Consider the following 26,434-nt stretch of genomic DNA (forward strand, 5'->3'; position numbering starts at 1 on the left):
TGTGTCAGAACCCAAGGGGCCCAGACAGCAGCCACGAGGCCTTTTAGGTATAAAAAGGACACTGAGGCCCAGAGAAGGCAGAGGCATGCCTGAGGTCACACAGCAATTTAATGGCCGAATTGGAACTTGATTCCTGGTATTCGGACTCCCTGGCACACCATGTGACAGAGGCTCACCCATGTGCTTGGGCTAAGAGTGACCAGTGAGGCTGGGCCCTCAGGAGACAAGAGCCCTTAGCAGGGAGGGCTCACTGCCTTTGTCTGAGGCAGTGTCCACACAGGCACTGGGGTCAGAAGCCTTGTCAGCCTTAGGGGTCCAGCCAGGGCCCAGACCCCGTAGCATCCTCAATAGAAGGAATCCTCTCTCAACTTCTGGGCAGGTTCTCGTTGGCCCACCCCAGGGGGGCTGGTGGATGGTGAGAAGTCCCATGAACCCCTGAGACCACAGCAGGGAAGCCAGGCTGGGGACTGCTGCCCTAAAACCTGCTCTGCTCTCAGGAGATGAGACTTTCAAAGTCCAGGATGCGCCAAGGCTGGTCCCTGCGGCTGCTCAGGGGCCTGCTGGGGCAAGCCCTGGGGTCAGTGCCTGGAGCTGCCATGGAGAGCTGCCATGCTGGCACTTGCCTTGACTTGAGTGCCAAGCAGGAGAGGCCTTTGATGAGGCCTCTGTGCCAGCCGCAAGAACTGGTCCCAGCCACTGCCAGCCAGCTGAAAGGGGCTGGGGACTCATGCCTCCCACCTCAGGGCCCTCTGGGACATCCTGGAACAGGTTGGGTGTGGGTGGGGGGTGCCAGCCCCTTCGCCTTGGCAACCCTGCCCATTCAGAAAGGTTACTTCTAGTTCTCCCACACTGCAGAGAGTGGGGGAGAAGGGGGTTAAAGGAGGCGCCTGTGGAGATCAGAGGTGGGAAAATAGCTTTCCACTGTCCCCCTCCCCTCCCGGTGTGTAAAGCTCAGCCAGGCCACCACCTGCACCTCCCACGTGTGGGCTGACTGCTCACAAGCTCCTAAAGCCGCACCGAGGCTGGGGAGTAAGCACAGGTTTCTGCAGCTAGAGAGGCCCTCTTATCCATTTCTTCTGTTTTATAGGAGAAACTGAGGCTGGATTTTGGATTCCTGGGTGTGCCAGCCTTCTATAACCCACCTGGGTGGTGTGGGGATAGGGGTGCCGTGGCTGGCCCCACCCTGGGGGTAAAGCTCCCAGCCCCTCAGGAGAGGTGTCCATGGAGGCCTCTCCTCCCCTACTTATCTCTGCTTGAGCCCCACTTCTGAGCTACATATAGCCCCTCTCTAGGAGCCACCAGGCCAGGACCAGACCAGACAATTCTCCCTGGCTCACAGCTGGCCTGGCTCACCTACATTTTCCATCCCAGGGCCTCTTAATCTGGATTCCCAGGAGCCCAGAGGAGCTGAGGGGTGTCTGCCTGGGGCTGTCGGGAGAGAGGACTCCACCTACTCCAACCCTCACAAGCTTCTTTGCTTTATGGATTTGGTGTCTGCTTAAGATTTTAGAGAAAACTTGGTACCATGACTAAAACCAGTCTGACCTATTCCCTGCACAACTGGGGAGACCGAGGCCTTGTCAGAACTTAGTCCAAGATGGATTCACTAGCAGCTAAGTATCCCCTGTTCAGTCTCTCCCTGATTCACACACACAGACACGCACGCGCGCGCACACACACACACACACACACACTCACACACACACTCTCATACTCACTCACTCACACTCACACTCCTGGCCAGAACCATGAGCACACCCACTCTCATCCACACTCAAGAAAAGAGTTTTCTATTTTTTTGTGGGTTTTTTTTTTTCTTAAAAAGGACTTATCCAAATATCTGGATAATAAATAATTTGCGTTTCCTAAGAAACTGGGTTTTTCTTTTCCCTTGTGGTTTTGGTGTTTGTCTTCTTTGAGCCTCACTAGCAGGCTGACACTTTCTTTCTTTCGTTCCTTTTCCTTTTTGCTTTTGCGTGGGAGAAAGCAGTTTGTCTGAAAAGTACTTGACTCTTCAAAGAGGAAAAGGGAGTGAAAGCAGAAGGGGGCTTAGGGAGGAGAAAGAGTAACAGGAAGAAAATGAAGAACGGAACTGAAACCGACGGAACCCAAAGTCATGGGGCTGAGGGCGGGAGGGTGGGGGTGGGGCGAGGCCCCTCCTTGCCCCTCGACTGCCTCCAGAGGCCTTGGCCCCATCCCGAGTCCCACACGGAGGTCTGAGGCCACCAGGAGAGACAGCAGGGGATGCAGAAGGATTCCTGCCTTGGGCCCTCAACAACAGAGTACATGGACTTTTCTAAGGCTGGTCATGGTCTGGGGGTTGGGGAAAAGGGAGGAGTGGGGGCGACTCCAGCTGTGAGCCAGGTGGCAATGGAGGCCAAATGTCCCCGTAAGGAGGCTGCCCCAGGCCTCCCTGCACCTGCCTCCTGCCAGTCCCCGCCAGCTGCGGTGCCAGGTGGCTCAGCAGTCTCCGTCGGTGGCCATGGCCACCAGCATCTCACTCTTGCCCATCTCCTCCAAGGCACTCGCCAGGCTGTTGAGGTCCCCGTCATCCTGCTGCAGAGCTTCCCAGAGGTCCAGGATTACGCCGGTGGGGCTCGCTTTGGTGGCAAAGTAATTCAGGTACCTGGTGGAGGGGAAGATAAGGGCACTGGGCTCCCCGAATGCTCAGCACTTCCCAAGAGCTTGGGGTGGAGGGAGCACAGGGAATTGGGAAGACTGGTCTCTGGGGTCCCACAGTCCTGGGTCTGAATCCCAGCTCCTCTGTTTGCAGGCTGTGTGGCCTTGGCAAATCAATGCAACTCTCTCAGCCTCAGTTCCTCATCTCTAAAATGGGAATGATGCCAGTCACCTCCCAACGTTGCAGATAAGATCCCAGATCATCTAAAGTAAAGGTCAAGCATGTAACAATCTCTCCAGGATGTAACAATCTTGTTCTTTATAATCATTCATCATCATCATCATTATCACTGAAAGATGCTGGCACCAAGAGAGACTGTCGCAGCCCAGCACGCCGTTCTCTCCCGTCCTTGTCCTCCTCTCACCTTCATTCCCTGACTGATCTTGCCCCATGAACTCTCCTGAGAGTAGGAACAAAGCCTCAGCCATCTTCGTAAATCCTACCCATTTCTAGCAAGATGTCTTGTTCATAGCATCTGCTCAATGCAGGTTGATTAAACACTTTTTCAGTAAGTATAATATTACTATTATTGCCATTGTAATTTATCCAATATTTGAAGTTCTCCAAAAGAGTTTTGACCCCAAGGTGTATTCTGTTACTCAGCAGGCATTTCCAGGGCACCTGCTCTGTCCCGGGCCACTAGTGTGCTTATGGTATCACATCTAGCTGGTGTCCCAGCCTTATGTGATTCTTTATCACAGTCATCCCATGAGATGGCAGGTGGACCTTTATTTCCGTGCCAAGGGAGGATAGCAGGGCAGTCACTTAGAGCCTGCCTGGCTCTCAGACCAGTGCTCTGAGATGACGCTCCTCAAAGTAAGAGTATTCTCGGACTTAGCACAGCCATGCCTGAGCCCCTGATCTGCTGCAAATGGTGGCAAGTGGGCAGTGAGCTGGGAGTTGGCCATGGCCTGTCAGGATGCCTGCACACTGACCCTGCTAGGCTCGAGGAAGGGAGGTGGGGGTGGGCCGGGGTTTGGCTGGGGCAGGCCTGACACTCACCGGTCCATGGAGAGCTTCTGTGCCAATAGCCGCCAGTCATTGCCCCGCGAGTTGGGGGCGTCGAGGCTGTTGCATATCTTCTGGCGGATGGAGAGCGGGATCTTGAAGGCGTAGGGTCCCAGCTGGGTAGTGATGGCATTGCTGGGGGCAGAGCAGAGGGCATCCAGGGAGCCAGCAGGTGTCTGGAAGGGCAGGGGGCAAGAGTGAGAAGCACATTCCTGAGCATCTGCCCCTCCAGACTCCTGCCCCTCCTACTCTGGGCAGGCTCCAGTTGCTCAGGCTAGTGTCTTCTCCCCCAAGGGCCAGTCCCCAAGGACAAGGGTTGCAGGTCCGCCTCCAGGCCCTCAGGGGGTGCACCATGTGAACCCACCGCCCCAGGAAAATGCGGATGCAGCCTCAGATTAGGAAGCCCGAGGAGCCTCAGCCAAAGCCTAACCCACGTAGATGCATTTTTACATGCGTGGAAGATAAAGTCTAGAAAGGCAAGTGACTTGCCCATGGTCACATGCCAAGTTTGTGTCAGAGCTGGGTCCAGACCTACATCTAGTGCTCTTTATGCACTGAAAGGAGGATCTAGCATTGTCTGGGTGGTCTAGGTTTTTAAGCCTCAATCTGGGTTTATGGTGGTAGAGAGCCACAGGCTTGGTCCTTGCATCGACCTGGGTTCAGATCTGGTCTTGCCCCTGCCGTGACTGTGTGCAGATACCTGCCCTCCCTAAAGCTGACTTTCTCATCTCCCACGTGGGGATCATATCTGTCTTATCTGTCTCCCAGTGGTCATGAAGATTCAGTGAGACAATGTATGTCACCGGGTACACAACAAGCATAGGAGTGGCACTCAATAAATGCAATTTTTAGCTAAAAATGACCAAATCCATGCTCAGACTTGGGTGGTGTCTTTATGGGAGATGGCATTTCCACCCAGATAAGCGGGGAGCATAGGAATCTGTGTACTGCAGCCCCCAGCCCCACAGAGGTGTCCTCTGGCCCTTACCTCTGCCAGCGTGGTGTGCAGCTGGAATATCTGGCCCTCCCCTTCTACCTGCCGCACGCAGATCTTGCAGGTGAACTCCGTGGAGGCCAAGCTGTGCCTCTCCAGGGTGAAAGTGCAGTGCAGGGCCTTCTGGCTGCCACTCCAAATGTGATAGAAGGGGATCTCCTGCAGGAGGAGGGGGTCAGGGCCAAGCAGGCGAGGTTAGCCTGCCCTGGCCTCACAGGGGATGGAGGTGGAAGTGGGTGATGGGGCCAGCCTCAAGGAGGGCCCAGACCTTCAGGGGGCAGATCAGCCTCTGCACAGATGGACAGAGGAAGAAGAACTGGTCAAGGGCCCCGAAGCTGGCCTGGTGCATCTGTGTCAGGCCCTCTTTGTGTCTCGGGCTGGGAAGGATTCAATGGTGTCACACAGCAGGGGGTGGGGCAGAGGATGCACACTCATACAGACGGAAGGCCTCTTTGAGAATGACGGATACAGGTGTCTGTGTGTGGGCATGTGGGATAAGGCAGAAGTGTGAGCGTGGCTGTCAATGGCACTGAATGTGGGGATGTGCCTGAGGATGGCTGGGAGCATGGAGATGGCGGGGGGGGCGAGGAGGGAGACATAGATGGCAATGACAGAGACACCAGGGAGGGGCAAGGCTGCAGGACAGAGGGAAGAGGCAGGGCCTGGGCCTGGGAGGGGGAAACGGTCTTCCTTGGGCAGCCCCCTAAGTGGTACCCCCATCCCCAGCTCCCCGCTCTCTCCTTCAACCCAGCCCTCACCTGGTACTTGGCCAGCAGCTTGCTCCTCCAGTGGGCATGGGGGATGTCATGGAGGGAGAGGCGCAGGTTGTGGTAACTGTCCTTGAACAGCAGGGGTTTTGGTTCCTCCACCAGGTAGCCGCCCAGAGTCCGCTCCAGCTCCAGCACCTCCTGTGGGCCGGGGGCAATGAGAAGGGAGCCCGTCATGTTTGGCCAATGGGCCCTTTTCTGCTGCAAGCCGGGTTGCAGAGACCCATCTGAGCACAGGGCTGGGCATCCGGCAGGTGCTCATGGAAGCTTACGGAGTGGACAGATGAGTGGGTGGACAGAAAAATGGATGGATAAACAGACAGTAGGACAGATGGATGGATAAATGCATTTACAGATGACTGGATGGATAGATGGACTGAAAGATGGATGGATGGATAGACGGATGGCTAGACAGAAAGGCAGACAGATGGGTATACACATGGATATACAAATGGATGGGTTAGGAATAGGATAGATGGAAAATATAAATAAACGGACGGATGGGTGATGATTGGATGGACATACGGGCTGTCGACTGAATGGGTACATGGTGAGATAAATAGAAAAATGGGGGGAGGGACGAATGGATACGTTGATGGAGAGCTGAATAAACAAAGAAGCTACTGGGCCAAAGCGTGTCAACTTCCTGCTTGATCTCCGCACCATTCTCTGGCCAAAGCTGGACATGAGCCAACGCCCCAGTACCAAGACGTCCAGGCTGCAAGAGCATTTCCCAGGAGCCTCCACCCACTCTGGACCTCCTGGAATTTCAGGCCAGTGTGATTCCAGCAGGAGACACTCACTTCCCCATGGGGCCTTTTCGTCCACGTTGCATCAGTCTTCAATGTGGAGTTTGGGACAAGCCACATGAGACAGGGAGACAAAGGAGCTAGAAGGGACCACGGCCTAGGAGTGGGCATGGAGCCACAGGAAAGGACCTCGAGGCTTTGGGAAGGGGAGGATGGAAGGATGGAGGGGGAAAGGGGTTTAAACAGGACCAGCATTGGGACTCTTCCAGTGGGAATCTGGGATGAGACAGAGGCCCTGGGAACTGCGGGAAGGGTAGGGAGGGAACGGACAAGGGCTTTGAGGCATGTGGGAGCAGGTGGTACTAATACCATCAGGCTCTAGGTGCTAAAACTCTGATCCCCTCCCCACCCTCCCTCCCCATCCCAACCACTGCCCACCTGCCACGGCCCCTCCCTCAGCCAGGGGCACCACTGTTCATTCCTTTGTATATGCCAGGGGCCCGGCGATCAGCCCAGACCCCTCCCCTTGCCCATCCCACCCGTCACTGGTTCTGTCCGTTCTACTGACTAAGTTCAGAGACCGGCCCCCGCCTCCTGGCCGCTGCTGCTGCCTGCAGCCCAGGATCCAGCCCCAGCTTCCCAACTGGCCTCTCCACCTCCTGTCTTTCCGGCCCTGCAGTGTAGCTGCAGGGTCTCTCTAAAGAGCACCCATGAACAGGTGTCTTCCTGATCCCTCCCCCTTCTCACTGGGTGGATTCTAAATTCCTCAGCGGGGCCCCTAAGGCTCCTGGGAGGCTGAGCCCCGCCGGGGTCTCCTGCCCTCCCACACCCCCCGCCCCACATATGCTCAGGCCGCACTGAACTACACGCCCGCCTTGCACAGGCTGTTCTGTCTGGAATGCCCTTCACCTCCCTCTGCTGGGAACTCCTTACCTGCGCTCTGGGGCTTAGGTCTAAGATCAGCCTTCTCAGACCCCCTCCCCACCAACCCAAGCCCCTCCCCATCTGCTGCTCCCTCAGCCCTCTGGCTGACCCCCATCAGAGCCCTCAGCAAGCCTCATCTGTCTCCACCTCTAACCTAGAGCCTGTGCCTGATTCATCTCATATCTTGGGGGTCTGATGCCATTTCAGTGTTGGAGAGATGCATGAGTGACTGAATGCGGCTGCTGCTGGGGGAGGGGTGCTTAGAAGGGACTGGGCAGCTGGCTGGCCGGCCAGGGGTGACGCAGCCACAGTGCATGGCCTGGCCCTACCTTCAGTGCTACGGGTGTGTCCTCCAGGCAGTAGACCCTGAGGCTGTACTCCAGGGAGGTGCAGAGGGCGGGGGCGAAGACGGCCAGCTGGAGACGCTTGACTGCCGAGCGGGAATAGGACTCGCCCGTGAACACATAGGTGCCCAGCTGGTCCAACAGGATGTGGCAGGACCTGGCCTCCAGCTGACAGTAGCAGGGGGTGTTTAGGGTCTCCTCATCCAGAGTCACCACCTCCTGCAGGGGAGAGCAGGGGAGAGTAGACAGATCATAGTCATCCAGGCTGAGCCCAGAGGAAAGGGGCTTTCTCTCCCCACAAGACCTCCCGGGGCAGGTTTGGGCTGCTGAGCTGGCCCCCCAGCCTCAGCCTCTCACCTCCCAGTGGCCCTGGTGGGCCTGGGTCTTGAGCTGGAAGATCCAGTCGCCAGCGCTGACTTCGGCACAGTGGGGCACAGTGAGGATGACAGGGCGGCACAGTAGGAGGCCCGTGGGCCCGCAGGTCACCGAGGGGCTCAATACTGTCTGGGTACCTTCTGAAAGTGGGCTAGGGGCGGGAGGGAGGGCAGGAGGGAGGAGTGAGGGGAAGCCCAGGAGCTCGGCAAGGGCACAGACTCTGCAGAGGCCCGGGTCACCAAGGGCAGGTCTCTGCCACTCTGGGCTCTGGATCCCCCGAGAAAATGGCATAAACCTTGAGGTTGTTTCCAGATTTTTGCTATTATACCGAAACATTCTCATAGCTCGAAATTCTTTGCTCAAATTTTCAAAGGTTCTGCACTCTTGGAATGTTACCAATAGGTGCTGCTCAATTGCCCTCCGGAAGGCTGGTATCAATCTATACTCCCGCCAGCATGCCATGAGGGCATTAAGGTTTGAAAAAAAATCTTTTGATTTTCGAAAAAATTCCTTAAGCAAAAAAGCTCCCAATATCTCAAGATTGTTTTTTTAAAAATTAGGTTGCACACTTTCTCATGCCCTCCTGGCCATTGTGTGTGTGAGTGTGTAAGAAAGCGCGTGTGTGGATCACTCGCTCAGATCCTTTGCCCACTTTCATACCAAGATATTCAGTTTTTCTTACTGGTCTATAAAGCCTCTTTGCAGAGTAAGGATATTTAGCCTTTTGCCATACTTGCAGCCAGTTTGTTAACTGACTTTCAGTTTTATGATTTGTGGTGTTGGTTTTGCAAGTTATAAACTTGGACACAGGAAGATAACGTTTTCCTTGAAGGCCTACCTCTGGCCTAAGGCTCAGGCTTAGCAGGGTCACATTTGAGCCCAGCGTGGTGTGGGCAGGCAGCAGGGGAGAGAGGAAGAGGCGGGGGCAGCGGGGCCGGGGTTGGGCTCTCTACTCACAGGGTGTTTTCTGCCTTGTTGATAAGAAGGTACATCTCGTAGAACTTGCCCTGGGGAATGGCTCCATTGGGCACCAGCAGGCTGACCCCTAGGGGGAGAGGGAGGTCAGCAGGGAGAGGCTGGAGGGAGTCCAGCAGCTTGGGAGAACAGAGGATGGGGAGCTGGCTCCAGCTTGGGACAGAGAAAGACATTTCCTGAGCTCTAGGTGGTCACCAGCCAGGGGTGGGGACAGAGCATCTAGGGACCGAATGCATAGGGGAAGCTGGGCCACTGACCTCAGCTGGCTAGTCCAGTAACACAGGAGCCCCTGACATTGGTCTGGGATCTGAAGGTCCCAGTACCAGTTTCACCCCTAGCTCAGTGCAAGATGTTGGGAAGCTGTCAATTGCTGGCTTTGCAATCTATGATGGGCACCCTTTCTGCTGCTAGCTCTAGGATAGGGCTCATTTGTTGGATGACATAGGGCTATTCTCCCCCACTTAACAGATGGAGAAACTGAGGCTTAGAGAGGGGCTGGCCCTAGGTTCCTCTGCCCTAGTGAAGGCACAGGCAGGCATGAACCCCAAGCCTTCTAAGCAGAGTTCTCGATTCTACAGTCACTTCTTATCCCCAGGCCTCACTTTCCCCATCTGTGAAATGGGACTAGGAAAGTCCTATCTTCTGCTGGGTGGGCGCTGGGGCTGTCCAGAGAGGACATGCTGAGGCCAGGCTGATGGGCAAGCAGGGCAGGGGCCCACCTGTGCCAGGGATGCTGAGCCTCCCGCCCAGGCAACCAAAGGTGCCACTGACACTGCTCCCCGGGTCTCGGGGCAGGCCCAGGAGCTGCTGGGAGCTGAGGCTGGCACTGCGCAGGTGGAGGAAGTGGGCGTCCTGGGTGAAATCACTAGGGTACGTCCCAGATGGCAGGACCCCCAGCAGGTCGGCCCCGTCAGGCAGGCCTGGCCCGGAGCTGGTGGTGCTGGAGCTGTAGACCTTGATCTTGAGATTGGGCAGGGGGTCCAGCAGGGGTGAGTTGGTCATAGGGATCTTGTTGGCAGAGTCCTGCAGGGCATACACGGGCCCACGGTAGATGCCAGCGCTGGCCGTCAAGTCAGGAGGCACAGATGGGTGCAGGAGCTGCGGGTTGCCTGCAGGGGTGAGAGCTGCAGTCAGACCCAGCCATGCCTCACTGGCCCGGTCCTGTCCCTGCTGCTGCCAGGGGCACTCCAGTTACAAAATCCCAACAAATGTCCAGCTGCAAAAGACTCAATCACCACCCTCTTCAGGAAGCTTTGGGCAAACTCTGGAAAAACCCCGGGGAGTCAAGAGCCCCAGCTCTGATCTGGCCACTGCCACCACATCCCTCTGGGCCCCCAACTATGCCCGCCACCCCAGATGTCCTTGGGTCCTTACTGGGCCTTGCAGTCTTGAAGTTCACTGGGTGGAAGCCACCAGTGAGGGCGGCGGATGAGTCGGTGATGTCGGTGTCAAAGTCGCGGCAGTTGCGGCGGTACACCACCACCCCTACCACCATGAGGACTGCCACAACCACGAAGATGGCCACCACGAGGCCTGCATACAGCGCCACGTCCCCCGAGGTCTCCAGGACTGTGGGGACAGGAGCGTCATGTAAGGACCAGGGCCTGGGGAACTGGCACTGTGCTAAATTCTAGTCTGAGCCCTGCCACGACAGGCTGGTGTCCTCAGGCAAGAATTGAGCTTCTCTGAGTCAGTCTCTCTATCAGTAAAATGGCCTCAAAACCCCTGCCCTGCTCCCTCCCAGTCTGGCAAAGAGAGGGAAAAGAACAAAAGTGTTCACTCCCATGAGTTAACTTTGCTCACTGCTGAGCAGATGGGTCTGTGGTTCAGAGTCACTGGGGTCACAGTCTGTCCTATCAGAGCTGAGACTTAAACCTACAGAACCTCACTCGAAGCCGGCAGTGATTTCCACAGGCCCCAAGGTCCTGGCTCCCAGAAACCTTTGCCAGTGTGAGCCCCTCCCCCATTCATGCTCTGAGGTTGGGAGAGGAGGTGGAGGGGAAGGGGGGAGCAGAGGATCGGAATGAGATGCACAGCAATGGGGCGGAGGGAGGAAAGAACAAGGCTCAGGGAGGCAGCCCGTGGCTACACCTCCCTCTCCCAGGCAGGCTGCTGCACAGCTGGAAATAAAACACCTGCACAAGGCCAGGCAGGAAGGCGTCAAGGTCAGAGAGGTGGAGTCTACAGTAGGGCCTCCAACAGAACTTCCTAGGACGGTGGGAATGTTCCGTGTCTGTGCTGTCCCACACACAGCCACTAGCCACATGTGGCTACTGAACAACTGAAGCGTGGCGGGGGCACATTTCCCTGCATTTAAAAATCTGTTTAACGTTAATTAAGTTAAATATAAGTTTAAATAGCCACATGGGGCTGGTGGCTGCCCTGCTGGACAGCACAGAGTCAAGACAGGAGCCGCCAAGGTGGCGGCTCCTCCCCCTGCTTCTGGTGGGTGCTCCAGGAAGCACCTGCCACTCTCTCCTGCCCTGGGGGGCCCTTGGGGAGGCAGCCTGCTTCCCCTGCCTGGGCTCCCCCAAGCTCCTGTGCCCTTGGGGCCAGCTGAGCCTTACAGCAAGGCAGGGCATGGCTTTCAGCTTGGATGTCTGCCCACTGCCCACATCTGCCTATGCCCTTTACCTCTTCTCAGGAGCCCTCATCCCTGGACCCCCCGAGGACGCTGGCATCTAAGAGAGCAGCCAGAGAAGCCCCTCGGGGCTGGGCTCTCACCTCTCTGGAGGCTCTTTGCTCAGCAGGGAAACAGCTCCCCTGGCTTGGCTCTGCCTCCTAATGTCCTCACTGACACTGGGGCCACCTGCCCAGTGATTTATGCTCTAATCAGTCACCAGCCAGGCCCCCTGCAAGCTGGGCCCAGGGCCTCACTGCTGATTTTCTGATTCCAGAATAACTTGGGAATTGTGGTTCAATTACCACAGGCCAATCTGACAAAGTGGCTTTACTGCTCTGCCGTTACTGCGGTGGCAGTGCGGGCCCTCGGGGCAGGAGGGCGCAGGGTAGCGGGCAGCACAGATAACTTGGGAGGCTTGGTCCAGCTGCTGGGGCACAGAGAGGGGCACTGGGTAGGCAGGTGTTGCACTGTCCCCGGCCCTGTCCCAGAGAGGAAGGCTGAGGACACAGCATGAAGAGCCTCAGCTTTGGCCACAAAAACATTTGGGCCAGAACCATATCCTGGCTCTGCTACTTCCTGGCTGGGTGCTGAGCAAGTCCCTTCTTCTCTCTGAGAGGCAGTTTCCTCTCCTGTAACAGGAGGGTCAGCAGGGTGTCCTAGAGCCTTTCTGACAGCCAAGGGTCTGCCTGTCTGTCTGCGATAGAGGACGCAGACACATGCAGTGTGGGGTGCAGGGGGACCCTGTAGGGTACTAGCATGGGGGGCAGCTTCAACTCTCCCTGCCCTGCACCCCATACCCGGGAAAAGCCAGCCAAGGAGAACCCGGGATCCCCCAGAGGAAAGAGGACAGCCATGAAATGGGACTTACGGTGGCTGTTGGGATCACTTAGAGTTTTCTTATCTGTCGAGGGAAATAAAGGGAAAGACAATGACACAGGTGATAGGGAAAGGTGGCAGAGAAGTCGATGGGGAGATGGTGTGGATGAGAGGACGGACATGGAAGCTGAGGGCCACTCCACTGCAGGCCGGGCACTGAGGCTGGCGCTGGGCTGTGGAGGGTCCTTTACCTGGCTCCAGAGTCCCCACCCCAGGGCCCCGCCTTCCCGAGGACTCACTTTGCATGCACAGCCCGTCGGTGCAGTTCTTGGAGTCGAGCAGTGTCCCACTGCAGTCACGGCCTCCGTTCTGGGGCGGGGGCGCCATGCACTCGCGGCTGCGCCAGTGGGCACACTCGGTGCTACAGGCTGACCACTTGCTCCACTCCGTCCACGCCCCATCCACTGTGGGAGCACAGCACGCAGGAACGCCGCACACACAGTGACACACGCAGGACGCAGCACCACACACATGCACGCGTGCACACCGTGGCAGGGAAAGAGGCCCCGACCCACGCAGGCCATACAGAGAAATCCACACCATATCCACACAGCCCCACACCAGTGAACAGGCAGATGCAGCAGTGGACAAGAGAACAGAAGTAGATGCACAAGGTCATTCACAGAGACACAGCACCGGGCACAATTGCACACACAAAGATACAAACCCAGAGTATAAAACACCACACCATTCATACAAACACGCAACCACAGGAAGAGGACATATCCAGATGTGCAAGGACAGACGAGCAGGTGGGGACACAGAGAGTAAGAGGAAGACAAAAGGGAAGAGGACTGTCAATAGGAAATGGGTCCGTGGCCAAAGTGTGTCTGAACAGGTGCAGAAGGCTCTCCTGGGCCCCGGGCAGCCTGGGACACTGGCCTAGGGGTGACACTGAAAACCCTTGGCTTGGAGGGCAGAACCCAGGCTAGAGGGTCAGGGAAAAGAGCCCACCCTTCAGACTACAGCTCAGAGCCTCTGTCTCCATCTACCCAGCAGCCCAGGGCAGAGCAAGAGGTCAGAGGTCAGAGCATCTAGTCCAGCCACTCAGCCCGCTGTGGGCCCCGGGACAGGCACCTTCTGCTTCCCATGCCGGGAGGGAATGGCGATCCTGACTCTGGCACACCACAGTAGGCAGGGATAGGGTTTGAGGTGGGGTGGGCATGGCAGGGTGCCACCTGGCCAGTGACCCTTACCTGGGCACACGGTGGTGCAGGCGGTCTTCTGGAAGGCCTGGCCCTCACAGAAGGCACCTCCGTTGAGTGGGGCAGGGTTGGTGCAGGTCCGTGTGCGCTTCTGCCAGCCTCGGCCACAGCGGTTGGAGCAGGGTGACCACTCTGCCCAGCTGGACCAGCCCCCATTCACTGCAAGGGTGGCAGCCGTCACGTGGTTGGCCTGGCTCTGAGACCCATCTCCCACTCTGATGAGGCCCATTTGCTGAGGCTGGGCCCTCCCTAGTTAGAGCCCGCCTGCCCACAGGGCTGGGGACTTAGATCCCACCAGGCAGGCATGTTGCAACCATCAGCACCAGAGGGACCCGGAAGGTCACTCTGTTCCTCACCCCATTGTACAACGGCAAATGAATGTCCAGAGAGAGCTGACACTTACCTAGGGTCACCCTGTGAGTGATGGGGGACCTGGGACTCGGCTTGGTGCTGGCACCGAGCACAAGGCTGTTTGTATAACACTAAAGTCACCTTGGCTGTGGCTTTGCCCCTCCAACCCATGGGACCCAAGGGGTAGCAGAGAACAGCTTACAGGCCTGGGCATTGGTCCCTAACTCTGCTAGGACAATGGGCTGAGGTATGGGGATACTGACTGGGCCCCATCTCAGCTCTCTGATTTGGAGAGCAGTGGGTCTTTTTCAGAGATAGGCAAGGGGTCTTGAGAAGTGGGGAGTGCTCCTGGCTGGCGACCCAGAAATGCCCAACTTGGCCACTGATTTTGCTGTGTGACCTTGGTCAAGTCATCGCTCCTCCCTGGGCTGCATTCTCTCCACCTGTTCAGGGGTCCTGCTGGCCTCCTGGGTAGAGCCAGGTCGGTGCTACATGGAGCCCCAGGCCCTCTCCTCCCACCCCCCACCCCAGAGTAGCCCGCACCATAGACGATGACCGTGGCAGTGGTGCTCCGGCGCTTGGCCACGATGTTCTTGGCCACACAGGTGTAGTTGGCCGTATCTGATAGGCGGGCCTGGCGGATGATGAGGTTGTGGTCGATGGTGAGCAGGAAGTTGGTGTCCTGCGTGGGGTCAATGACGTCCTCGTTCTTGAGCCATTCCACCTGCAGGCGCAGGATTGGGGGCAGTGAAGGCTCAGAGCCCACTTGCTGTGTCCCAGGAGTGGGCCCACTATAGAGGGGAAAAGGCGTTCTGACTGTCAACAGAGCAGCAGTTCTATGTGGGTCCACGCCGGGTGGTGACTTGGTGAGGCAGGACCTCCACAGGGCTGAACACCATGCTAGGCACTACACAGCCCCACGTGGTCTTGGGAGGGAACTTACTACTCAAGGCCTCAATCTCACCCACTATAGGATGGGAAGCGAATGACATCTGCCCCACAGGGCTGTTGGGAGGATCACACGAGCTGGTTGGTGGAAGGTGCTGAGCAGTGCCTTGCTCAGAGTAAGTCTTGAACTGGTGTTAGCTGGCAGTACTGATTTCCTCATTAACTCCTCAGACCGGCTCTGTCAGCCAGGGTGAGAGGCCTGACAGGTGATTAGGAGCACTGTCCCTGGCCTCAAATCCTAGCTTTACCACTCACCAGCTGCCTCACCCTAGGTGGCCACATAACCCCTCCCAGAGCTGTTTCCCAGCTACAAGATGGGACAAGATCCACCTTGCAGGGCTGCTGTGAAGGCCACCGTGCCGAGTGTCCAGCACATGTGGGAACCACTGGAGCAGCAGCTATCACACAGGGTGTGTGCACAGCCTGTTGTCCAGATGTGGGCACGGGCTGCAGGGAAGCTAAGTGATTCGTGATTAGTTTTGGGGTCAGACAGGGCTGATCCTGAGCTGGAGGCCTGTCTTCTCCAACTTCCTGTTCTACTGGGGCCCCGGGGCAAAGCTGACATGCTCCCCCATGCCCAGCTCTAATTTCTGGACCACCAGTGCAGGGACAGGAATGGGCAGTGGAGACATGTCTGGAACACAGCAGGGGTGGTGGGAGGGGACAGGTGAGGAGGGGAAGGGATCCTCAGCTTGTGGTGCAAGTACATACTCAGACACATACATTATGAGACCCTTTGGTGTCCATAAAGCTGGGGCCTTGGGTCCTGGGTGGGGGCAGGGGAGGCTGAAGCTGGGGTCTACCCGAGGAGCCCTCGGGGTTCCTGCCTTAGCTCTACCCATCTGGAGGGTCACACCTATGGAGGGCCCAGCTGGGAACTGCATGTGCTGTGTTCTGCAGAGGTGGCAGTTCCCTTTTCTGTCCCAAGCCCCAACCTCCCCATCTGTGACATGGGGAGAGTTCTGGGAGGCTGTGGCAGGGTGGCTGGCGGTGAAACCTTGCCTGGCTGGCCTCCACCATGCCCAGTGTTCCCTCCATCCTGCTCACCTCAGCCACAGGCACCCCCTCCGGCGGGCGGCATTGCAGAAGAACCTCGTGGTCTAGGGGCACCTCCTTGCCCAAAGGCTCCTGATCGAAGTTCTTGCGTAAATCTGGGAGAAGTGAGGATCACGAAGCACAGTCAGGTAGGGGCAGGATTGAATCCTGATGTGCCCTGCTGTCACCACTAGGTGGCAGTGCGCACCAGAGGACTGTTCATGGGACACCTGGCCTTCACCTGGGGCATTTCGTCTTCTAAGGAGGGGTCTCACTAGGTGGAGTAAGGGTTCCTGACCCTGGGATCATAAGTACATAGTGGCCCAGGATGGGTGAGAAAGCTGTTAGGTTTCTTATGCAGAAAGTCAAAAAGGGCTGTTTGAAATCTTGGAGCCAGAGGTGGCCCAGCTTCTAGGTCTAGGAATCCTCTTCTGAGCTGGCATCTGTGTGCCCAGATGTTTCTGGGGTGGGCAACTTCAGCCAGGGATGCTATAGGAGGCTCCCACGGCTGTGGGAAGAGAAAGGGGAGGGGACCCCAGGGGATGTGGTGGGAGCATCAGGGTGGCGTACAGGCGATGCGGACATAGGCCCGGCGACTTTTGGTGGTGCCCGCGGAGCTCCAGGCCACACACTGGCACCAGTAATCCTCCAGCCCAAAGAGCTCCTCCACCTGCTGCCGCGATACCTCGATCTGAACCTCTCGCACCCGCAGGCCTGGGAAGAGGAGAGATGCCATCAGGGCAGGTCTAGGGATGTGAGGCACAAGTCACCCGAACTTGACATCCCTCCCTGCCACGCTGAGTCCTGTTGGCTCTGTTGCCAAAGTGCCTCTCATTTCTATTGCTTCCTCTCATCTCCTCTGCCTCCACCCTGGCCCAAGCTGCCATCGCCACCCGCCTGGACGCTGCAATGGCTGACACAGCCCTCTGCCCCTCCGATCCACTTTCCACCCAGCAGCTAGCGTGAGCACTTCAGAATGCACCACGATGTGTCATTCCCCCAGCATATCTCCAGTTCCCGCAGCATAAAGACCCAGATCCTCTGTGTGGCCTGCAGGGACTACCCCCCGAGTGACTCTGTAGCCGCGTTGTGATACACCTTCCCCACCCCACTGTGGTCTCACTGGGCATCTTCCAGCCCCTCATGTTCCCTGGGCTCTGCTAGTCACAGGGCCCTTGCACATTGGTGTCCTGCCTGGGGCTCTTTCATCTGCCAGCTTTTGGCTTGGCTTCACTTCCAGAACAAAGTCCCCCCCCCATGCCCACTCCCACCCGCTCACAGAGTGCCATTTGGCCCTCCCACCACTGCTCTGGACATTTGTGCCGTTACCATTCCTCTACCCAGACTGATCTTCTCGTAGAGACCCTATTGGGACCACGTTATTTAGATGTGTTCATGTGTTAATCATCTTTCTCCTGCAGGAGAATGAGGGGCTTTGTCCTGTTTGTTGCTGGGGCCCAGGGCCTGGCACAGAAAGGGCCTCAGCACGTATCTGAAGGGAACATGCGGCACAGCTGTGACGCCAGCCTCTCCCTGGTGGCTTCTCAGGAGCTTGTGGGGCCTCCCTGGGTAACGGGATCTACCAGCCTACATGGGGGGATCACTTCATCTCCTGCCAACCTCCCTTGACAAAGCCCTCTGTGCCCAGGAAAGGAGTGGACCCACCTGGATTAGGGCACCCATCTGAAGCCCTCCCCAAAGGCTGTGGGAGGACTGTGCGGACTCCTCCTCCAGGAAGCCTTCCTGACTGTCTAAGAATTCCTAAAGCTGCTTCTCCTTGCTGTGATGTGTCCTATCTCATTCTCTCATGGCACATGGGTTGTTAAGCCCCTTGAGGACAGGACTGTACTCATTGTGGTATCGTGGCATGGTAGACAGATGGCTGGACAGGTTGAATCTTGGCCCCATCCTCACTCCCCAGCTGTGTGACCTTGGCCAAGTTACCTAGCCTCTCTGAACCTGAGTTCCCTTATCATAGGAACACACTCAGGGTAAACTCTAAATGAATCATAGTGATTACTCTGCTACAGCACCCAGCCTAGGCGGACACAAATTTACTCTGGCAAGTCATCTGGATCTTAGCCGGCCCCTTCCTTTTTACATTAGGAGAAACTGAGACCCAGAGGGGGTAAGTGGCAGGCCCAAAGCCTCCCAGCAGGCTGCCTGCAGAGCAGAGATCAGCTGTCTGGTATCTTGCCCAGGTTAGAGCTCTATGTCCTAACACACAATGCCTCTCTGGACTTCTCCCAGTGAAGTCGCTGCCGTAACTCTCCCACATCAGCAGGGGTGTGGTGGTGGGGGGCCTTGTATTGGGAGCCCAGACTGTGAGGACCTAATGGCCAGGGATTTAAATGGCAGGGGTTTGCCATTGGAGGAAGAAGCTGCTTCAGGGGTGGGTGGGTGGCTCTGTCTGCCTGCAGTGGCTGCCTGGAGTGCCGGCTTTACCATCAATGCTGTGTGGTCTGGGCAGCAGGGCCCCTGCCCGGTATTCACCAGGCTGTGAACCTGGAAGAGTGGTCTCTTTCAAGGGGGCCATCCATTCAAGGTTTCAGCAGCACCCAACAGTTAGACAGTGGGAAACTGTCACTCAGTGAGGCTTGGCATGTTGCCCATGGTCCCCAGCAATCATGGAAACTCAGAGAAGACAAGGACGGGCGCCTCTGGTCTCCTGGATGTGGGCCCCAGCACCAGGTTGCCCTCCCAAGCATGGTGGCTGAGGCAGACGGGGCCTGGGCCAGGACACCCAGGGCTGGGCTGCCTGCCCCAACCTGGCATGAGCTGGTTGGTGAGCCCATGCCCACCTCTCCTGGCCCACGGCTGTCCTCCTCTGTGTTTTCAGGGCCTCAGAGAGTGCCAGGGAGGATGGGAGGTGAAAAGCAGAAGGGTGAAGTGGAACCAGTCCCTGCTGCTGCCAGGGAGGGCCTGCTGGATCACTGTCCATTATAGGCAGCTAATAGGGACAACACTGCCCCAATTTCTAGGGCTGGCAGGGCCTGTGTGCGTGGTGGCAGGGAGTAAGAGCCATGCTGTTACTATTACTAATAATCACAGGGTTATTATTACTATTACTAATCATCTGTGAGGGGCCCCTACAGGCACACTGTTCCTGTGCTCTGCTGGAACCCCATGGCTAACCTCTGACACAGGCCGGAGGGGGCTGGGGGACAGAAAAGGAAGGACTGGTGGTGAGACAGAGAGAAAAAGAGGCCAGAAAAAAGCCAGAAAGGGGACAGAGGAAGCAGGCGTTTATCGAGAGCCTGCTGAGTCCTGGCACCCTGCTCAGTGCTGCACGTGCACTGCCTTGTTCCACCCTTACCAGAACCTTCTGTTAACATCCCAGTTTACAGAGAGAGAGAAACTGACTGGGGCTCAGAGAGGTTTTGTGACTTCCCCAGGGTCACACAGCCAGAGAATGAGGATATCTGATGTCTGGCAATTATGGAAATATGGGGTCGCTTTCTTTTTCCTTAAAAAATTTCTTTTTTATTTTTAGATTTAGGGTGAGAATGGGATTCCAAACCTATTTTTTAAAAATTATTTTTAAATTGTGGAAAAAAATCTAGGCAAGCAACAGAGCACACCCAGGGTCCTGAGGCAGGGGCCGTGGGCCACCGCCTCTGCCCGCAAGAACATTCTAGAATGGATTTATTAGTCATGCGTGTTTCTTTGGGGGTGTGTGACTTGTCCTTCACCAAATCTCTGTTAAGATTTTTCTAATTCATTTTTTTTTTTGTCTTTTGTCTTTTTTCCGTGTCTGGCAACGGATCGCAACCCTCAGTGTTGCCCCCGTACTGGACCGGGAACTGGCAACGGGATTGCAACCCTCGGCGTTGCTCCCGCGCCTCGCTCAGCCAGTGAGCGGGAACCGGTCTGTATGTGGGATCCGAACCCTCGGGCGGGAGCGCCGCCACACTTCCCAAGCGGCACACTATCCAGTGCGCCACCGGGCCGGCCCTTCTAATTCATTTTTAAGAGTTCTTTACGCATTAAGGATGTTCATCTTTCTGTGTTAAATTTGTTCCTTATCAGTTGACTTTAAATTCGATTTGTGATGTTTACCTTCTTTTGTATGTTGAGAAAATAATTTTCTACCTAAACATTAAATAAAAAATAAAAATAAGATAAAATCATGGTAAAATACACATAACATAAAACTTCCCATTTTAACCATTTTTAAGTGTTCAGTGGCCTTAAGTACATTCAGGATATGGTTTTGAGTCTGGATAGTTTTGAAATCTGTGAGCTTTTCATGGCAAAATAGAAACTGATGGAGGGAGAAAGACAGAGAGTGAGAGAGAAATGTCAGCGGAGAGACACAGGGTGAGACAGAGAGGAAGACGGAAAGACAGGGGAGGAGGTGGGAGAGAGAGCAAGAGAGACGCAAACACAAAAGGAAAAGTCAGAGAGAGAGACGGGGCGACAGGGGAGAGGCCAGCGGTGGACAGAAGAGAGGGCTGAGAAAGAATCGGGGAAAAGATGCTGAAAACAAAACAAACAAGACAGGCTCCTGGAGCCTGGGAGCCACCTGAGCCCTGGGTCGGCCGGCGTTCCCGAGCCACCATCCATCGGGCGACCAGGGGTGGTGGCCCTGCCTCCCTGTCCTAAGCCCTGGGACAGGCCATCCCCCCACTCAGACTCAGGTACAGCCCGCAGGCAGGCCCAGTTTCTGGAAGACGTGAGCACCTGGGGCCTCCACGTGCCCGGGGGCACCCGGGACCCCGCACACATCTCAGGAGCGGACCCGCACCGCCTCCCTGTTTCCTAGTCTCAGCCGCTCTTCTGTCTCCCTCGGGATGTGGGCTCCATTCCGGCACCGCCTGCATGATTATTTATATGACATTATCCACCTCTTTTTTTTTTTTTTTTAAACCTAAAACAGTGTATTTCTTTATAGGGAATGTCACATCATTATTGGGAATGGAAAACAGTGTCACTTTCCACAAGCAGAAGGACCTGTGAAGACAGTGACGGTACTGACTCTGGTTTGGTGCCATGGGGCGCCAGGGCTGTGGGACAGCGGCCCCGCCTCTGTTAAACATGGGGACCGGCCAGTGTTGGGAGCACTTGCGAGCCCCAGCTCGCGGCTGCAGCCTGTGCCCTGACACAGCGGAGGATGGAAAGCAAACGGAGGAGGAACAAGCACTCAGCCAGGAATTCGGCGCTATCCAATGTCGTGGCAAATGGTCACCTAAAGTCAGGCTGGGACACATCGCTAATACTTGGGGAAATACTGGTCCCTGGTGAACCCCAGAGGGGAAACTGAGGCCGAGAAGTGTCCCATGGCTGTGTGAAGTCTCACATGGAACCCGGGACATAGCCCACCCAGGATCAGTTGTCCCCCTGCATCCCTGGGCCTGGGGTGTCCTGGGGAGCCCGGGCGAGGGGGGCGGGCTCACCGGTGGCCTCGTCCCGACCCTCCTGTGTGACGTGGTCGTTCTGGCTGACCCACTCGCCGTTGCACTTGAAGTAGATCTGCGTGGCAGGGAAGGCGCGGCAGCGCAGCTCCACCGGCTTGTTCTTCACGATGTAGGCGTCCTGCGGCTCCTGCAGGAAGTGGGGCAGCGGCTCGGCCGGCGCGGACGGGAAGGAGTGGGGCAGCTCCTCGTTGCCGGCATCAGTGCCTGTAGAGGGAGTGGACACGTGCGTGAGGCCCTGTGGAACCCCTCGCCTACCCTGGGGGCCACCATGGAGAGAAAAGGCCGGAGAGGCAGAGGGCGGGCAGCTGGAGACCTACTGAGAACATGCTTTGTGATCTGAGCAATGTCTGGCACTCCTGAGGCCTCAGTTTCCCCTTCCTGCCCTGCTTTTAAGAAGCTGGGCTTTAGAGCTGGTCCAGCTCTGTGATGCTCTTTTACAGATGCAGAAGTCAGGGAGGCCCAGAGAGAAGAGGCGATCTGTCAGGGCAAGGACACCCTTTCGGCCCTCCCCAGTGTCCCCTGCACTGGCCCTGCCTGGTCTCCCTCCAGTTTCCCAGGGTGATGCCACAGTACAAGGTGGGCTGGGAAAAGAGCTGTGGCTGGAGCTCAAACCAGGCTGGCTCTGCCCTGAAGCCACGGTTGCCCTTTGCAGCCCCAGCCAGCCAGGCCCACTTAAGCGCAGAGATGAGCCAGGGCCCACAGGAGTATGGGGTGGGTTGGGGGCGGCTGCACCAGGCCTGGCTCCCTGGTACTTGGCCCCTGCAGGCCTCCTCCTCCAGGAAGCCCAAGGTCTCAGCAGAGGGCTGTGGAGGCAGTGTGGAGGGAGACCTCCTCCCAGCCCTTAGCCTCTCCCGCAGCAGCCAAAAATCCACACCCTCAGCACTACGGATGAGGAAACTACAGGGAACCCAGCAAGGCCGAGCCCGCGGCAATCTCCTCCCCTAAAGGGGGCCGAGTGGAAACCCTGGCCCTCCCGCCTGCCTGTCACCCTGGAAAGAACAGCACCTCAGGAGGTGAGACAAACAGGAAGGGAGGGGCCCGGCCACACCAGCGTGAGAGGGAGGGAAACTGGGCCAGGCCAGGCAATTGGTTTACGATCCACTCAGGAAAATTGACTTTCCAACGCCAAATGCCAACTGATTAAGTGGCCAGGGACAGCCGTGGGGGCATGTCCTCCTCTGCTAACTGCTCCAGAGGACATGCTGAACGAAGGTGTGGTGTGCATGTCTGCCCAGCCCTAGGAGCACGCATTTGCTCTCCAGTCCAGGAGGCCAACTGGGCCCTAGGGAGCCCCCACAGGCAGAAGGGCCAGGGACATGGGCTTTCCAAGAGCAGAATGAACCAAACATACATGGCTGGGTTTTCTCTTTGCAGACCAGGTGACCCTGCTAAGACTGGGGTGGCTTTGGGAGAAAAATGCATGGATTATCAGTGGCTCCTGGCTCTAGGCCTTGGGTTCTGTGTGTGTGTGTGTGTGTGTGTGTGTGTATTTCGGGGATGGGGTTGGCCTGGGAGAGTGAAGGGGAAGCCGGCGAGATTGGGTATAAATCCAGCTCCATCCAGCAAGTTCTGTGTGACCCAGGGAGAGTGTAATTCCGACCTCATTCCTCCATCTCAGAAGAGGGCAGAGAGGTGGACACTCCTGATCTCCCTCTGGGCTGCTTTGACGATCACATGAGATAGACACACACGAATGCCTAGGAGGGGCCTGGCACGCCTTAGGTACGTGTTGCTCTGTTGAAATCACAACTGATGCTCACCTAGCTTCAGGTACTGTGTTTCCAGCACTTTACATAGTTATTAACTTATCTAATTCTTACTACGACCCTGTGAGGTATGTTCTATTAGTCCCCGTTTTACAGATAGGAAAACTGAGGCTCAGAAAGGTTAAGCAACTTGCCCAAGGTCACACAGCTAGCCAGAGGCAGAGCCAAGGTTTGAACCCAAGAAACAGACATTAGTGTTTGGGATGTTGCCCAGGACTCCACACTGCCTAGCACTGATGTAGCCCCGTAACATTATGGGTGTCCCCACACCTGAGAATCCTAATAGCAACCTGACACTGGCCAGGACTCTGTAGTTTACAGGGCTCTCCTGTCGAAGAGGGCGCCCTGCAAGGCTGGGACCATCCTTCTTGCCTCAAAGCTGAGGACACTGAAACCATCCAAGTGGGGCCAGTGACTTGACCAAGGCCATCTGGCTAGAGGGCCGCTAACCTGGGAACAGCACAGAGTATTTCTGAGGACAGTAGGGCTCCCCCACACCCCTTTCCCTCTGCCAGGCAGGGGGACATGTCTCTGTAGGCACATTGGCAGCCCCCTAGGGTCTGAGAGCTTAAGGGGTTGATGGGAGATGACACAGTGACCTGGTCACACCCAAGGGAGATGGACATCAATTTCCAGTGGCCTGAGAGGTGGTCACTGTGCCTACCCTCAGAGAGCCACTGTGGCCTCCCTACCAGGCTGGGCAGCTCTGGGGAAAGCAGGATGGAGCCATGGGTGGGGGCATCTGGGCAGCAGAGAGCCTGCTGGGCTCCGTGCCCACCTCTTACCACCAGCATCTTGTCCCCGTCTCAGCCCCTGGGGTGTAATGAGTCTGCCCCAGAGGTCAGACTTTAGACTCAGATTCCCCCAGTTCTGCACCTGCCCCTTACTGGCCTCAGGCAGCTCATCGATGAAATGGGGGCACCCGGCCACCCTCCTGGGGTGCGTTGTGGCCACAGAGAAGGTGCATGGTAGCCCATGGGTGCACGTCACATGCTCGTCCCTAACTTGTAACCATGCTGCCACAGCCCCCAGGTAATGGCTGCCCCTACTCTCTGCAGCGCTGCAGGCTGTATTTACGACTCTGTTTTATAACCCTAATGCGGCTCATTTATAAAGCGGGCGCAGACACGACTGAGGAAAGCAAATGCTAGCCAGCCATTAGCATGGTGGCCTATGTCTGGGGCCCCACAGCCCTGCCCTTCCCACCCGCTGCTCCTTCAGCCCTCATGTAAAGATTCATCTCTGGCCTCGGCAGGGACAAGGCCACGACCCCCTTGGTCCCTCTCCTTATGGCAGCACGGCTGGCTCTCGATGTAGCTGTTGTCCCTTGCCAACATCCCCACAACCCAGGTGTTCTGGAGGCACCATGGGTGGACTCTGTGCTGGCCACACGCAGCAGGTGCACAGGGATGCGAATTAAATACAGGGGTGTGTGGGGGTGTGTGGAGGGGGTGGTGCCAGGGCCTGTGTCGAGCTCTAACTTCTCCTTGTCCCCTGGTGTCTGGGGGAGGCTCGGCAGATGGTCCAATTGAGGGCAACCTGAGCCAAGCCCTGTGGGTGCCACCCTGGAGGGAGAATAGTGGAGTGTCAGGTTCCTGGGTGTTACTCTACCAAGTGCTGTTTAGAGGATGTTTCCTGTGATCTCAGCGAGCCCCACGATAACCCTAGACAAAGATGCCCAAACTTTTTTGCTCTTTTGTGTCAGTAATTTTTTCATGGTATCCCAAGGCCAAAAATAAATTCCTAACAGTTAAGAAGCTATTAAGTAGTTAAATCCAAATGGTTTCATAATTATTTGCATCCGAAAAACTTAGCAGCTGCTTGGGAAAATACTACATGTACATTGGAAGAAAAAGACTATTTTTATTCCACTCCTAAACAGCCACGATGACTTACTGATGGGGATGTGCACACCCCTCAGGCACCGCACAACTTCTCAAACCTTGGGATCAGAGTGGACACCGCCCCCCTCGTTGTTTGTCACGGGGTACTCCAAAATGCCCAAATCCCAGCTTTGCAAAGATACAGCGCCAAATGAAGGAAAGTAGAGTGATATCATGTTGAAACCGTGAGCTACCTTGAGCCAGTAGTCAGAGCAGTATCTGACAGCCGTCCAGGATTGCTTTTTCCCTCGAAGATTAAAAATATCCCACAGCACCCGTGAGTCTGCTGTAGTACCCTGGGGTGACTCGGCACACAGTTTGGGAACCACAGCCCTGTGAGTGAGGTACCATTTTTACAGATGAGGAAACTGAGACCAAACGTGTTTGAGAAACTGGTGCAGGGCTGTGAAGTGGTAAGTAGCAGAACTGGGGAGCAATTCGGGTGACGTAATGCCAGCATCTGCCTTCTGAACTGGAAGTTGGCATTCACATACACTATGTGCCAGGTTCTACAAACATTCCCCCTTATTTCCTCCTCACAACCCTAGGGTGGGGATTATCTCCCCATTTTACAGATGAAGACATGGGGCATCGAGGGACATCGAGGGACATCGAGGGTCACCTGGCCAATGGGAGGAGCCAGGCTGGAAGCCACATCTCTTGGTCCCCTGTCCCTCACCCCCAGCACTGCTGTAACCCTCCCAGCTGGCTCCATCTTTACAGGAGAATAAAACACCCGAGCAGGGTTCCCCTGGGAGAGACCTTGCCTCAGCCAGGCCGGATCTGGGTTTCCTGCTGGCAGGAAAATTTCCCACATAAAGTGTTTTGTTCTAATAGTGGCACTCATTTGGGCCTAAGTTGTAAAAATGCAACCTGCCTTTAAAGCCACATACGGAATGGTCCAGATATGCCAAGAAGAAGATATGAAAGAGAACACAGCGTGCACAGGTGTTAGTGACAAGGTGGTCCAGCGCAGAAAAAGAAAATCGCCGAGCTCAGGAGCCCAGGAGCCCCGGGTTTGCGTCTCAGCTGGGGACTGACAGGGGCCGTGTGGCCTTTGAGTCGCCACCTGGAAAACGAGGAACTTTGGTGAAGCCAATTTCTCCAGCTCTATTCTGGCTTGAACACTCTGAGATTTTAAGATCCCTTGTGGGGAATCTGTTCATGTGTGAAAGTGTCCTGTTGAGTACAGTTTTTCCTCACAAAGCAAATTTGCTTAAAGTAGGGTCACTTTTCTTGCCATTGCTATTCCTGGCCCAAAAACCTGGCACAGATGGTTGCTGAAAGGTGGAGTGTGTGTGGAACCCAGGGGAGGAGGAGGAGGAACCATTTGCTGCTGGGCTCTCTCAGCCACACCCAAGGCCACCCACCCAGGCCTCAGATCACAATGACCACCAGCGCCTCGTGATCCTCCTGTGGGCGCATTCACCCCTCACTTCTAATTTACCTTCACCTGCCCATATGAGGTCTCTACGGAGGCTACCTAAAGGGCCGTCTCATCCAACACCCCCATC

The 26,434-nt window shown here is 56.3% G+C and overlaps 1 protein-coding gene across 1 annotated transcript; it reads right to left on the bottom strand.

Moving 5' to 3' along the window:
- Positions 1-1,806: 1,806 nt before the first annotated feature.
- UNC5B (unc-5 homolog B (C. elegans)) lies at positions 1,807-23,831 on the bottom strand. Its single transcript, XM_008586631.1, has 18 exons — positions 23,730-23,831; positions 22,024-22,074; positions 21,251-21,527; positions 16,425-16,568; positions 15,867-15,970; positions 14,415-14,595; positions 13,512-13,679; positions 12,555-12,719; positions 12,308-12,340; positions 10,191-10,385; positions 9,536-9,925; positions 8,799-8,886; positions 7,824-7,992; positions 7,452-7,685; positions 5,441-5,590; positions 4,677-4,841; positions 3,683-3,864; positions 1,807-2,626 (listed from the first exon to the last, which is right to left on the bottom strand). The coding sequence occupies exons 1-18, from the start codon at positions 23,829-23,831 to the stop codon at positions 2,461-2,463; spliced, it is 2,964 nt and encodes a 987-aa protein (XP_008584853.1). The 3' UTR covers positions 1,807-2,460.
- Between the last annotated feature and the right edge of the window lie 2,603 nt (positions 23,832-26,434).

Source organism: Galeopterus variegatus, unplaced genomic scaffold (genome assembly GCF_000696425.1).
Source record: "Galeopterus variegatus unplaced genomic scaffold, G_variegatus-3.0.2 Scaffold4055, whole genome shotgun sequence".
In the NCBI taxonomy this organism is placed as follows: Eukaryota; Metazoa; Chordata; class Mammalia; order Dermoptera; family Cynocephalidae; genus Galeopterus; species Galeopterus variegatus.